This window comes from Castanea sativa, chromosome 7 (assembly GCF_040712315.1).
Source record: "Castanea sativa cultivar Marrone di Chiusa Pesio chromosome 7, ASM4071231v1".
Classification (NCBI taxonomy): Eukaryota; Viridiplantae; Streptophyta; class Magnoliopsida; order Fagales; family Fagaceae; genus Castanea; species Castanea sativa.
In genome coordinates, this window is record NC_134019.1 from 5,559,346 (window position 1) to 5,575,199 (window position 15,854).

Below are 15,854 nucleotides of genomic sequence, written 5' to 3' on the forward strand. Positions count from 1 at the left end.
ATAGTAATATTATTATAAAATAATTTCATTCCATTCCTTCTAATGTCACTTCCAAATAATGTTACTTACATTCCATTCCATTATTTTATTTTAAAACATCCAAACAAGATTTTTTAATTCCATTCCATTCCTTTCCCTACTAAATCCATTCTATTCTATTCCATTCCATTCCTTTAATGGCCATTTCATTCCATTCTATTGCATTCCCTTATGAACTCCCAAACGGAGCCTAGAGTTTTTATAATATATAAATATATTTTCTAAATTGCTTGTAAATCTTTTTTACCTATTATATTTTAAGTGCTAATTAATTGTTTAGTTTTGATGTTCCCACACTATATATATATATATATATATATATATATATATATATATATATATATATATATATATATATATATATATATTTGAATGACAATGATACCTCAATTTGCTTTGGTAGAAGTAGAATGATACCATTTTTTATTTATTTATAGAGTTTCAATTTATGGTATCCACTTCTAGTGATATATATATATATATATATATATATATATATTTGAATGACAATGATACCTCAATTTGCTTTGGTAGAAGTAGAATGATACCATTTTTTATTTATTTATAGAGTTTCAATTTATGGTATCCACTTCTAATGATTGTGCTTTTTATCATCAAAGCAAGACACCAATCAATTTTTGGCATAAGTAAAGATTGAACGTTTGAATCCCATATTTCTTATTTAACTATAAGAAATTTTATCAATTAACCAAACTAAAACCCACGATTACATTCTCATTTTAAAATACGGACCATAGACTCTTGATTATTTTAGCATTCACTTGGACAAGCTCTTATAAAGTTATTTATTTTGAGAAACAGTTAAAGTTATTAGTCTTCTATTCTAAAAATAAAGTCCATTTTGTTTTTTGTTGAGAAGGAGTATGCAAAAAAGTCCATATTCTTAATGATATAAATAAAATTTTTTGACAAGTATGATAAAGAGAAAATTAAAAATTTTGAATTGAAGGGGTATGATATATACAATCATAATTTTGTTTTTATTAAACATTGTCTAATACTCATTTATCCTCCTAAAAACTACTATTCTTCAAATATGTCAAGCAAAAATAATATAGCCCTAATCAACTGAGCAATTTTTTTAATTTACAGTCAATTTAACTTTTACAATTAAAAATTGAGTAGATAATAACTCAAAAAATATAGGATACGGTGGGTGAGGTGTCGGGTTTTCATCGAAAGTTGGGAGATCCGGAGTCAATCCGAAAACAGTAGACGCTAGAGTCTAGACACTAGACAGACAGACAGACATACAAAGGGCCAGTGGAAAAAGAAATACACAACAAAAAGAACTACCGTACCGCGAAATTTCCTCACAACACTCACTCACTCACTCACAACAGAACGAAAAGAGAGAATCTTCTCCCAAAAAAAAAAAAAAAAAAAACCAATAATAATAAAAAGCAAAAAACACTGACAGTAATGGCTTGGATTCGAATCGAAGTCTGAGCCATAACTTTGAAATTCATTCATTCACGCTATAAATAACAAATCAAGAAGCAAAAAAAGAGCTCAGAGATTAGAGATTAGTTTTTTTTACTATTATTATGAGTAGCGAAAAGGTTCTCTCTTCAGGTTCAGGTTCAGGTTCAGCCTCGGCTTCGGCCTCTGCTCCTTTGGCTTCTCCTCACGCTGAGGTTTGCAAGGGCATCAATGGCCTCAACAAGGTCGTTCTCCGCGATCCACGCGGAAGCTCCGCCGAGGTACCTAATCTGATGATCAATATGCTTCGTTTTTTTTTCATATCTATGGTTGTGATTTTGTTTTGGAAATTCGGTTTCCTTTTTCTTTTTTTTTTGTGAAATCTAGGGCTTAGTGTTGTTGTGAACCGTAAGGCTCAGATCTCTCTGTTGAACTCAACACAGTGTTTGTGAATTTGATTTGAAAGGTTTCAGAAGTTGAGGATTGTTTTCTAGGGAGAGTTTTGGAATTTATATTTGGGAGAGATATGATTAGAGGCCAATGAGTGAAAAATTTTGCAAATTAATTTTTTTTTTATTTTAATAATAAATTATGTAAATTTGGCAGAATCTAGTTTTCTGTTTTCAATTGTGTTTTGGAAAACAGTGTTGAAATCACGTAAACGCGCGATTTCGCTTAAAAAGTCAGCCAATTTGGTTGAAATTGTGTTTTGAAAGCACGATTTTTAGTGTTGATTGAATTATATTAATGTTTTGTTGTTACCTATAGAAAAATGTATTAGTGTTTTATTGTTTACTTTGAAATACTGGTTCCCATGAAGTGAGCTCTTTGCCGCTTACTTTTTGAAGAACAAAAAGATAGTGTTGATAGAAAGAGTTAGGTACTTGGGTTTTATCCAACTTATGATGCATGTGGTAGTGATGGAGCCTCCATTTCTGATGTACTTGTCAGAGTTGTTTTTAGGACTAAGGTTCATGCTCTATCGTTAAAAGAAAAAGTATTATTTGGTTCTTCATTAAGTATAAACTTTCTATTATTATTCTATGGAAATTTTCTTATGGAAATGTATTGTCACCTTTTCTGTGTTGTATGGTTGTACCATTCGGTTGTATAATTGAAAGAAACAGCGTTAACTCAGATGGGTATGAGTATTCTGTTAATCAAGTATTCTGTATTGCATTTTTTTTTGGGTGAAATGCAATACAGTTAACTTACATTATCTATAAGTATGTAACCTGATAAGATATTGCATAATGCTGGACTAATTTATCTTGGCCATCATCGAAATACGAGCAACTTTTCCCTAATTATATAGTTTTTGATGCTCATTACAAATTATGATACTCATTTGTTTCGTGTTTTATTTGTGGGTTTTCCAGGTGTATTTATATGGGGCTCATGTGACATCTTGGAAGAATGACCATGGGGAGGAGTTGCTTTTTGTCAGTAGTAAGGTGCATTTTCTTATTAGTTTATTAATGTTGATTAGTAGAAGCTGTAGACAGGAGTGTTTTTTGTCAATTAGAAAGGGTTATCAACATTTCAATCATAACTCTTAGATAATTTGGGTGGGCCAATCTTTCTATTTAGTTGCCTGATTGACTGTCTCGCACCAAAGATGATTATGCATACATCATCTTAATTTCCATCCTTCTAACTGTTATACTATAATGCAATTATCTATTCTGGATTAGTAAATGTCAGTATGGCAAAAATCACATAGCTTAGTGAATTTGATCTCGCCATGCATTGACAGAGTCTCAAAGAGGCAATCTAATACGTGATGAATAGGTTTGTAGTATTTGAGCACAAAGATTCTTAGAATTGGTTGTAAAAGTTTGAGGTCAAATGGCCTGACGAGCAAATTAAACGGACAAGGTCTTCCCCGAAAAGCACTCATTTTTGCATCTCCTATCTTGATGCAAATTTTGATTCTCTATCTTCTAGTCAATCTTTGAAAACAAGTGAGAAAAGAACACTAATTAAAAAGTAAACAAAAAGTGACAAAAGCAAGTAATGCTAGCATAGCAATAAAGACCTCATTTCTAGTTATTCATCCATTGCCTACCAATGAGCTCTACCTCTAATGGCACTAATTGGGGAAAGGTGGGGGGGAGGTGAGGAATTTTTTCATTCAATCTTTGAAACCAAGTTAGAAAAGTGAAAAAAGCAAGTCATGCTAGCATAGCACAAAAAATTCTGTGTTTCTAGGAAATCATCCATTGCCTGAGCTTTAGCTCATATGGAACTTGCCCCATAAGAGAGGGGTGGAGGATGAGGTCATGAGTTCAAGAGCCTTGGATGCAGGTGTAACTTACCAATTAAGAAAAGTGTAAATTCATCCATTGCCTTTGAATTTGTTTCTTCATTATAATATCTAAGTAGGTCTTAAAATTTAGTAAAGTTACATTGCTTGATCGATTGTGTGACACATATAAATTGCAATTTATATAACATGTTCTTCATGTGGTTTCTTGGGGGTCTTGTATCTGCGCCATTAGGTAGACTGTTCCACAAATTTCTTGTGGTTGGCTTTTGAACTTTTCCTCTAGAGCACGCTATTTTTTAACCTTAAACTTAAGATGTTGTCATGGTAAAGGAAAACATACCCGTGCCACATTCTGGATTTTCTGTTTTATCAAATGTTTATTTCTTGCAATCAATGAGATGCATGTTGGCTCTTTAATTATGTACCTTTTTTTTATAAGAAAAAGTTTTATCAGAAAAGGAGACATGATAAAAAGATGTGTACAAGCCCTTTTTCAAAGAATACAACTCAAAAGGAAAGAGAGTCAATAAAATCAACAAAAGACATGGAGGGGGTGCCAACTAGAGCACACATCCAATCAAACAATGACCACAAAACATGATCTTTGATTAGGCTGGCTGTTCGATTCCATCAAAGACCCGTTTATTTCTTTCATACCGCAGATTCCATATGATGCACAAAGGCAAGGCTGGCCACACCTTGGCTCCTCTGTGGTGCTGAAACTGACATTGCCAAAATTCAAACAGTTCAACCACAGATTTGGGCATCACCCAAGACAAAGTGAAGACAAAGGACCATTTATCTGTTGCCATTGAGCAATGAAGAAGCAGGTGATCAATGAATTCCCCACTACACTTACACATACAACACCAATCAACTATCAAAATGTGTCTCTTGCGAAGATTGTTAACAATTAGAACTTTTAAAAGGCCCGCAGTCCACACAAAGAATACCATCTTACTTGGAACTTTAACCATCCAAATGCTCTTCCAAGGGAAAAAAGTGCATGTAGAACCCCTAAGAGCATTATAGTATGATCTTAACTCAAACACTCCTTTCTTCAATGGTAACCACATGACACAATCATGACTGGACGAAGTAGGCAAATTATCATATAGCACCTCGAAAAAAGTATCAATGGATTCCAACTCCCAATCTTGTAAAGGCTGGATGAACTGGGGATTCAATGATGGTCCTCTTCCTCTGACAGGTTAACTATATGATAAAATACTGAAGCCTCCTAGGAGATTGCTAAGGCAAACAGATCGGGAACAAATCCTTTAGAGATTGGTTGCTGCACCAAATGTTTGTCCAAAACCTCACTCTAGATTCATCTCGAACCCAAACTGTAAGAATTTGGAGAAAGAGTTCCATCCCGTACGTATACCCTTCCACAAATTGACCCCATTTGAACCCAGAACTTAAACTGTTGTCCAACCTCCCCAACCTTCACCATATTTCTGGAGCTTTATCTCTAAATATTTTTGAAAAGTGAATTTATCTCTAAATGTTACAGTCATGCAGACCACAATAGTGTATTGTAGTAATCTCTTTAGATTTATGTGCCAAGGCTTTGCTGAATTTGGATTTATGTGCTAGGTCTCTGCTAAATTTGGATTTATTTGCAAAGGCTTTCCAATAGTTGAGTGAGGTTGGCCTGGTCCTCTATCTCACATATCTTGCATGCTATGGAAGGATCAGTCAACCATTTTTATAAATCCACTTTTTCACTGCTTCTTGTAAAGTGTTTCCTTACTATGGTATATAATTCAACTTGATTTTTGTCATGCATAGTCTCCACTATCCAAACAGGTAATTGTGTCCATTGTTGATTGTAATCCTTAATGTGCATTCACTATGCATGTCCATGATCTTTGTGTATCAAAACTGTTAAGATGAGTTCAAACATGAAACAGAAAACGTAGCTTTGCATAAGAGTGCTGTTTGGTAATTGTGTAATATAAGCTTTCAATAGAGTTAGCAAAACTGATCTGTACTTTCTTACTGATACATTCTGAAATGAGTCAATTTGCATTAACAATATATATATTTATTGCACCGATTTTATTTGCCAACTTGTGACTTACGAAAGAAAAAATTACTTGTCAACTTGCAAGGCAATGCTAGTACCAATTTAAAATGTGTGGCTCTTCCAATTACTTGAGTTTGTTATGTGGCATCAATTCAATTTATGTTGTTCTTAAAAAACTACGAATATACATAGATAATTCAGAAAAATACTTGTTATCCCAAACATTTTATGTAACGGCTTCCTTTTAATTTTTTTATATTTTATTTATAATTTTCTCCAAATAGTAAGAAATTATCCAAGACTTTACCCCACATAAGATGCCTTTGGTTGTCACTGTTTTAGGACCCTGTCTGCACTGCCAACTAAATGGAACAAACTTTTTATTTCTTTTATTATTATGTTTTAAGAATTAGGCAGGTCCTAGCTAATATATCATTCACTGAAATGAAAAATTTCCTTCTCCAACTTGGCCACAATTCAAATCAAAATTATTGTCTATACCTTGTTCTCACGGTGTGTTACATTCTATAATCCAGCAGAATGCATCATGTGTGTGAATTACTTACCTTTCTACAATAAAATTAAAAATTTATTTTAAATATCTTGATTTTCCATGCTAATTATGTATTTAAATTTTTAAGGGCAAGACTCCCAACTTTTTGTACTGGTGCTAGACTTATTGATAAGGATAGGTCATGATTCATATATAATGGTTAGGTATGTTTATTTCTTTCTTGATTCTTGGGCACTCTCTCTGGTGGCACTAGTATGTATAGAAGTATTGTCCTCATGTGAAGTGGTGTCCTGTGACCTAAGTATGCAAATACTTATCTGATAAAGGAGTTTGAATGTAGAAGCAAACTCTGGCTTACTAGCAGGATTCCCCTTCTAACACCCATTCTGTTTTGGTGGTCTTTAAAGCTGATTAAGCTGGTCTTGATAGCTACTATTTGGTGGCTTTTCTATATACTGGTGCAAGACAATGAATTGTACAGCCAATATTCAAATTAGTTGGCTTTATTGACTTTTGCATCATTAGTAAAGCTGATTAAGATGGTTTGCTGGCTTACTCCTAGGTAGTTTTTTTTGTATACTGTGCCTAGACCAATGAAGTGTACATCCAACTGATGCAGGATCTTTCAAAATTCAGCACTATACTAGATTTCTTGATGAATTCTTGAGTAAGGATTGATGTTTAAGAGTTTTAGGTCAGAAAGGAATTAGCTGGCTTAATTGGCTTTGGCATTGTTATGTGCATTGTACCACTGCTAAGACTTCTATGCTTTGTTTCCATCGCAGACTTTCTCATCTGTGTTTTGTTATGTTTTTTTTGATAGGTAATAGATATTTCATTAATAAAACAGTACTTCTATGTTTTTTTTGTTATGTTATTTATGGTTGCTGAGAAGTTGGAGATAAAGAGATTTCCAATGAATATGTTTTAAGTCTTGTGCAGGCTACATTTAAGCCCCCAAAAGCAATACGTGGAGGAATTCCAATATGCTTTCCTCAAGTATGTTCTTCTTCACATTTTCCTTTCTTGCTTAATTCAGTGGCATTCATCATGGTCAGTGAAATTTTCTCTGCATATGCAGTTTAGCAACCTTGGTTCTCTAGAGCAGCATGGATTTGCAAGAAACAGGTTTTGGACAATTGACACTGACCCACCTCCTTTTTCAACTACTTCTTCCAGTAAGACTTATGTTGATTTAATCCTTAAGCCCTCTGAAGAAGATATGAAGATCTGGGCTCATAGGTAATTACTTGAAAATATTTCACTTTCTTATGCATTTTATGGACTTTTTAACATGTGTTTCTGAAAAGAAAGATAGATTCTTATTAGAAACTTTACAACTTTTTCTTTTTGGATAATTATTTTTATGATTTAAAAAAAAAAAAAATCTTTCTTTGTGTTAATTCTAGTTTTGAGTTTCGTCTGAGGGTAGCACTGGGCCCTGGAGGAGATCTGCTGTTGACATCTCGCATCAGGAATACCAGTATTGATGGAAAGCCATTCTCATTCACATTTGCTTATCACACCTATTTCTCTGTTTCAGATATCAGGTGACTTATGAACTTGGTTTATGATTCTTTACTTTATGATGTGGCTGTATTCCATCAGGTTGTTTATTATGCATACAGTTGACCACTTTTTTTTTCCTGTCTCTATGGCTTGTTTATCTATTATTCTTGTTAGAAAAAATTGAGAATATATAGAAATGGTCAGTCAAGGTTATACTCATTGATTCCCATAGTTATGAAGCCACAAGCTTCACTAAAGTTCACTGTATATCGATGATTGGTTTTTCTGCTTTCCAGTTCACAGAAGGCTTTAATAGCTTCTTGAGAATGATGATCTGCTTGAATAGTCTTTAAGTTTGGAGTATCCTGGGTTATGCCTAATCGGTTGATTGAATTGTTGGCTTGTTGGAATGGAGGTGTTCGGTGTCGTACTGCAGCTTCTATCTGTGGGGCTATCCCTCATTATATTGTGTGGACTATTTGGAGGGAGCAGAACAATCGGATTTTTGAAGGGGAGGAGTGGTCTATCATTGAGTTGAAGCGCATCTTCTTCTTATCTTTGTTTGAGTTGATAACTGTGTTGAGTGGTCTTCCCATATCTTCTTTGTTGGATTTTTAAGATTTATGTAGTTTTGTATAACGCCTTGTTTCCCATTGTACACTCCCTGTGCACATGGGTAACTGCTTTCTTTGTTGTAACCCCCCCCCCCCCTTTTTTTTTTTCAATGAGGTTTTTATTTATCGAAAAAAAAGAAGTTCGTGTAAGTGTCCTTGAGGTTTTAATAACTTAAAAAGAGTTAATGCACGTCCTATTACTTGTCAGTGTAATAACTAATAAACCTCCATTCTTTCCATGGTGGGTGAATAATGATACCCAAAGAAGGTAAATTGCACAACACCTTGTTGTGGGTACCTTTGTTGGTGAAGACGTTTGTGAGTTTATGTTGTAACACTTAAAAAGTAATCTTTTGTCAATTTATCTATTTTCAAAAATTGTTCCTTATGCAACATCCAATTGATATTCTGGTTGAAAAAGCTAAAAGTTGTCAAGCTTGTATAAGGTAAAAACCCTTTGTTGTGTTCTAGGTTCACTGCCTGGGGTACTTATCAAAAAAAGAAAAAGAAAAAGGTTCACTGCCTGGGGCACTAATTATGAAGATAAGACCAACTGAATGAAGCTTGCAAAATATTCTGAGTGTAATATGTAAACTAGGTGTAGATCACCTAATCTAGTTCAACTGCTGTAGACAGCTTCTTCTGTACTTATACTGTAGCATGGTTGGGGGAAGGGGGGTTAACCTTAAGCCAGGTGTGTAATATGTTGCCAAACTTGAGTTGAGCTGTTTGGAGACTAGATTTGACAAGAATATCTGGATTAACCAAGGTATGATCAAATAAGTGAAATTTTGTAATAATTTTTGGCTGTTTGGTGAGGAATCTATATATTTATCACTTTTCCAAGTGGTATAATGATTTTGTGGGTCATTTTTGCTGGAAATTCTAACTATTTTCAGATAATGTACAGTTGGATTTATAATCTGCTTTTTTAGATTGTATCTAATAGCTTACTTGATTGTGTCCAGTGAAGTTCGTGTAGAAGGACTGGAGACTTTGGACTATCTTGACAACTTGCAGAATAGGGAGCGTTTTACTGAACAAGGGGATGCTATAACATTTGAATCAGAAGTGAGTTTAAGATGCACCTTTTATTTTTCTTATGAAAGTTTGATTCTAATGCTTTGGTTAAATAGGTGGACAAGATATATCTTAGCACTCCTACAAAGATTGCAATTCTGGATCATGAAAAAAAGAGGACATTTGTACTACGCAAAGATGGACTTCCGGATGCCGGTAAGGGATACCATCTCCCTCCTGATATCGTAATAATGTTATTTTACTTATGATTGGAGCTCGAGTCAGTATGTTCTTTAGTTGCAGTTTCATTATGTGTAGGGATCCAAGTTTATTATCATGAAGTTTCTTTTCGTTCTGCTTAGGCCTGGGTCTCCTTTCTACCTTGTAGCACAATAAATACCACACATGATTAGGATAAACTAGTGTATAGAACGTCTTTATCTTTCTGCTGTGTCTCTATATGCTTTTACTTGCCTTGAGCCAGCTTAGGCATTACCAATTTGTCATCTAAAGCAGATATTATGAACATTACTATTTTAAGATGAATTAGATGCAGAATTTTTTTTGATAAGTAAAATTTTTTATTGAAAAAGGAAAAGAGAATGACACGTAGTAGGATTGTACAGTCCCCTTTTCAAAGAATACAAACCACAAAGGTGGAGAGACTAGGATCATCAACAAGTGACATTGAAAGGATATTGTCCTGGGCACACATCCAATTATACAAGGACTGCAAAATGTGCTCTTTGATTATGAAAGTAGGAATAGAGGTATGGGTTGCCACACCTTATCTTCTCTATGGTGATGAAATCATCTTGCCAACACTCCAAAGTCCAAAAGCTCAATTGCATATTTGGGCACCACCTAAACTAGCCCAAATAATTCAAAGACAAATTACTATATATCTGTTAATAAAGAACAATGAAGTATTTTCCACTTCATTTACACATACAAATCAAACTACTATCAACATATGCCTTTTGCAAGGATTACTAATTGTCAATATTTAACCTAGAGCCATAGATCACACAAAGAGGCAAAGAGCAACACCTTTCGCGTGACCTTGGCCATCCAAATGCTCTTCCATGGCAAGGGAATACCTGTGGATGGCCTAAGGGCATTATAGAATGATCGAACCTCAAACAACCCTTTTTTGTTTGGCATTTACAAGGCTTGGTATTCACCTGATGACGAAGGCAAATTAGGATAGAGCAACTCAAAAAAAAGAAGCAACTGATTCCAGTTTCCAATCCTGAAAAGACTGAATTAAGGGAGGAATGCAATGTCTAACCCCATTTTTAGAAGTATTAGCTAAGTAAGATGCCACTGAGCCCCCCTTGTGCATTGCAAATGCGAACAGGTCTGGGAACAAGTCTTTCAGAGAGGGGCCACCACACCAAATGTTTTACAAAACCTCACTTAGAGCCGTCTTGTATCTTGAATTGTAATAGTTCTTTCAACTAAGCCTTTTTCCTTAAAATGGCTTGGTTGGAGAACGAAGTTTTCTAATACCCAAACCTACCTCTTTTAAGGGGGAGCACACCACTCTCCAGTCCACCGAATAGAAATTTTTGGTATCACCAATACCTATCCATAGAAAATTCCTTTGGAGTTTCTCCAATTTATTGGCCACATGAATAGGCATTGTGAACAATGACATAAAATAGGTAGGAATAGAGGATGGCGTACTCTTAATCAAGGTCACCCATCCTCCTTTTGACAAATACTACTTTTCCAACTGTCTTCCCACCTTTTCCATAGTAGGATTCCAAATACCTTTGGCTTTAAAAGTAGAGAACCCAGGGTTAAGTCTATGTAGGTCATAGGTAATGATCCAACCTTGCACCCTAGAATGTCAAAAAGATCTATAAGGTTCGAAACATAACCCATTGGGATAGCTATGTTGTTCAGATAGGGCCTCACAAAACATAAGTGTCATTTGCAAAGGAGATGATGGGATATATCCTGCTGGCCACCCTTACTTTTAGGGCAACCATCATCCGTTGCTCTCTATATCATTGTGCTCAAAATCTCCATAAGCAAGAGAAACAACAATGGGGACAAAGGGTCCCTCTACCTTAGACCTTTTGAATTGTTGAAGAAACCTATGGGAGAAACCATAATCGTGATGGAAAAGTGGATGGTTAATATACAGAACTGGATCCACTGACACAATTTTTCACCAAAGTTCCAATTGACATGGTTGTAAGAGATCTTAGTATCAAGTTTACAAATAACTCCTGGAGAACCTATTTTCAATATACTGTCTAGGCATTCATTTGCTATGTCCGCAGAGTCCAAATCTGTTGTCCCCCACAATAGTATTCTGTGTTTCAGAAATTATATCCCCAATACCATGCTTCAAACGATTAGCCACCAATTAGACTTTTAGGACGAAAATCCCTTATGTTGTAGCTGCTTGCTTTTTAGGAATCAAAGTAACAAATGTGAAGTTTAGGGAGTTTTCAAACTTACAGTGAGTGATAAACTCTTGGATCTAACACATTCCCCTCCACTTTGTCCCAACAATGTTTGAAAAATGCTATAGTGTATTCATTTGGATCGAGTGCTTTGTCTCCATCCATGTCATGAAGGGCCTCCAAAAGGCCTTCTTTAGTAAAATCTCTTTCCAGCCACCTGCAACTTGTCTCATTAAGAGAAAACAAATAAAGGTTTTGCACTCAGGGTTTCCATTCTTCAGATTCAGAGTAGAAATTTTTATAAAAATGAGCAATTGATTCCTTCACTTCCTGCTCTTCTGAGAGGCTTATTCTGTCCATTTCAAGATTGTCAATATAATTAAAACGTCTGTGGGAGTTGGCAAGCCTATGAAAATACCTCATATTGATTTTTGACGCCAATTAATTCCTCAAGATGTGCAAAGTTTTCTAATTCCAACTTTAGCTCGTCCCTTCTTAATCTCTCCTCATGTGAGAGGACTTCTGATTCTTCCTTCCTGTCCAGCTCCTGTATTCCATCCATGCTTGTCTTCTTCCTATCCCTTAGTAAAGATAAACTAGAAACCTTTGGAATAATATAATGTAAATGATTTTTGTATATAAACTAGGGTTTCAATTTTCGTTTAGATATTTTGAACTTCCTGATTTGTTATTTGAAATTCCCTTCCACTGTGAGCATTAATCTTATATATTTTATGTTATTTATTTTTTCCCCTCATAAGTGGTTTGGAATCCCTGGGATAAGAAGGCAAAGGCTATGGTTGATTTTGGAGATGAAGAGTACAAGCATATGCTGTGTGTGGAGGCTGCTGCTGTTGAGAAATCTATCACACTGAAAGCTGGTGAGGAGTGGAAAGGAAGGCAGGAGCTTTCTGCTGTTCCTTCCAGTTACTGTAGTGGGCAACTTGATCCTCAGAAGGTTCTCCACGGAAGCTGAAAGATCCATCATTCTGGACCTTATCCTGTACAGGTATTTTTGGCTGGAAATTCAAATAACCTATTCTGAATTTAATTAATATCTTTAAATACCGATTTTCATCATTTACATAATAACCTTCAATATTGCTAATAATCAAAGAGGGCTTGCTTGAAATGTCTAATCAGACGATTGCATATGTGGAGGTTACACAGATTTATTTTGTCTTGCAAATGTCATTATTTGTTTCTGATTGCATTTGTTATATGTTGTCAAAGAATGATTAAGGGTCATTTATCCATTATTCTAAAGCAAGTTCAAGAAGCGTTTAACTATAAAATGATATCACTCTCCAAACCTTGCGTGCTCTTCTGAGGAAATTTTTTATCTATTTATTTTTGCTTCTGGAAAAAACCATTTCTTGTCTTCTGCTACAAATACGCTGCTAAGACATTTTAAGCTTATTTGTACTGTCATATGAATGTAATTTTTATAAGACTGCTACTACACCAACTATGCATAAGACATTGAATGCTAGGCTGTTAAGAAGTAACATGTTAAAAATGAGTGTAGCTGAAATGAAAATGTTAAGATGGATATGTAGAAATACAGTCTTAGTGGCATTAGCTTGCTGGTAATAAGAACATGGTTTACCTATTAAAAAAAAGGATATGTAGAAATACAAGGAAAGATCGAATTTGAATTGAGTAAATTCGCTTAAAGATAGGGGTGGTCCTTATTGATGAAAAGATGAGGGAAAGTCGTTTGAAATGGTTTGATCATGTGTAGAGGAAAGTTACAATGCACCATTGAGGAAGAGGAGTTGATTTAAGTCCATGGAATGAAAAAAAATGAAAAAAAGTAGATGAAGACCCCTAAAATAATTTTAGTAGAAGTAGTAAAAAGGGTCATGCCAATTATATAGGTAACATAGAGTATGACTTTAGATAAAATAGAATGGCAAAAGAATACATGTGATTGACTGACCCCAAAATTTTGGGACTAAGGTTTGGTTGTTTTGTTGAATTAGCATTAACAAAGCTATTAGCAGTATCAATTCCATACAATATTAGTCACACTATTCATTTTTCCTTGTAAGAATGGCAGTCATGCATCGCTTTAAACTTTTTTATTTTTTGGCTAAAGAGGGTATCTAGAGCTCTTTGAGTATCTGACTATTTTCCTGAGTGTGTGTAGTTCCCTCCTCCCACACATACTAGGTAATATTAGGGAGAAATCCCTTTGGGTCGGCCCCAAGATGTTGGCTAAAGGTTTCAAACCCAAAACCTCATGAGGCCTTAGGAACCACTAGGCCAATCCCTTGGAGTTACGCATTGCTCTAAACATTAAAAACAAAAAGAAACATTATGTATAATATAGCCTAACAAATTCTTTGACACTTAAAGTTTGTTTGACATTGTATGAGGGAACTTTGGTGTCTTTTTCTTACTCCACCTCAAGTTTGCGTGTTTTTTTTTACTATATATAAAGTGAATTCTGGACAATTCATTGTTTCCTTTTCTATTTGCTTTTTCTTTGTATATGTTCCAGGTTCTAGAGTTGTACCCCTTTTTGAACTATTGAATGAAATTATTACTTATTAAATAATAAAAAGAAGTTTTTTTGAGGCTACCCTAAACAACATTAAGACAATTGTCTTAGTATGTGTTTGGTTGAGCTTATAATTATTACTTCTTTTTAAATAAGTTGTGTAAGCGTACAGTGGTCTTGAGAAAAAGTGAGGCTTTAAAAAGTTGCACAAAAGCTGAATCATCCACCACAAAGTGCCTCGGTGTACTTAATTTCATGGCTTTTTATTTTTTGAAAGACTCCAAAGGGGCATCTTTCATCAAACCTTATATCATTATGTAACCTCAATGCTTAGATGTTTAACTTTTATACTTTCATGATCACTTTAGATTTAGACTATAGCAGGTCTTCAATTGGTTAATTTATATTGTGGATTTGCTTTATCTAGGAAGTTTGATCTCTTATAAGACTAGTAAGTTAGATTTTGTTTAATTTATTTGGAGAATCTTAGTCTTACACGTATATGCATTGATTTTTCTTTATTGAATTCTTAGAATTTCATGAAGGAGTTGGTGATAGAGACCTTGTTCTGCAGGTGTTTTGTTGCAAAATGTAGATGGATCATGACAGCAAATTCTGTCCAGTATTCTTATTTGAAATTTACTTTAGTATTGGGTGGAAAGATGGATTTATTAATAGATATGACGTGTCAAATAATTTGTTGCTTTTAGTGAGGGACCAGGTTGGGACTTGGAAGGAATGTTGAAGAGCAACAAAGAAAGCATAAATTGAATGGGCACCACCACCATCATGGTTTCCTTTTAATTGAAGCCATTGGGTTCTGTTATTCCTTGTAATCTTTATGATGTTCTTGTGACATAGTGATTTTGGATAGTCTTGAATTTGTATTTTATGCTTGATATAAGAGAATGATGTTGAGAACTGCATGATATGCCATATAGATGATGCATGCTTAGTTTTTGGAAATTTGATAATTATGTTTGTAGAGCCTTTTTTAAGTGTAACATCTGGATCTGTCATTGTAGTTTTAAGGAAATCCATGAATGAAGAGTAGTACTCCGTTGGATTGACGGAAATGACTCCTTCAAGAGTATTTCTTTTGAGCACTGCTTGAGATTATTACGGTTTTAAACACCTTACATGGTTTTTGTATTATTTTTTTTCTTTGGGGTAGGGGTGAACTTCAAGGTCCTAGCATGACTTCCATATTTTGCAATGGACATGCTTGCTTATGTCAAAGCATTATCCAAGAGTGTTGTGGAAAATTTTAATGGCATATGGCAGGAACAGAGACCACTGTAACCCAAATGCACAAGATGGATGGTTATTCATCTAGAAGAAAAAAAAAAAGCGCAAAATAGTTCACCCAAAATTAAAATCTTTAAGTTATCATCAAATTTGAGACTGTCCTTGATACCCATTATTGAATTGTCTATGTAACATCCTTTTTTATATCAATTTGTGATTGGCATTGTTTATGTTGTTTAG

General features: G+C 34.6%; 1 protein-coding gene across 2 annotated transcripts; it reads left to right on the forward strand.

Annotated features, from left to right (window-relative positions):
• Positions 1-1,357: 1,357 nt before the first annotated feature.
• On the forward strand, positions 1,358-15,442 carry LOC142643075 (putative glucose-6-phosphate 1-epimerase). 2 transcript variants are annotated; one of them, XM_075817615.1, is made up of 9 exons: positions 1,358-1,763; positions 2,862-2,936; positions 7,240-7,296; positions 7,379-7,539; positions 7,707-7,847; positions 9,389-9,491; positions 9,557-9,656; positions 12,622-12,869; positions 14,941-15,442. In XM_075817615.1, exons 1-8 carry the CDS (start codon positions 1,608-1,610, stop codon positions 12,834-12,836), a joined length of 1,008 nt encoding a protein of 335 aa, XP_075673730.1. In that variant the 5' UTR covers positions 1,358-1,607; the 3' UTR covers positions 12,837-12,869; positions 14,941-15,442. The 2 variants fall into 2 exon arrangements, with proteins under 2 accessions (XP_075673730.1, XP_075673731.1); XM_075817616.1 differs by having other exon boundaries at positions 15,077-15,442.
• The last annotated feature ends 412 nt before the right edge of the window (positions 15,443-15,854 follow it).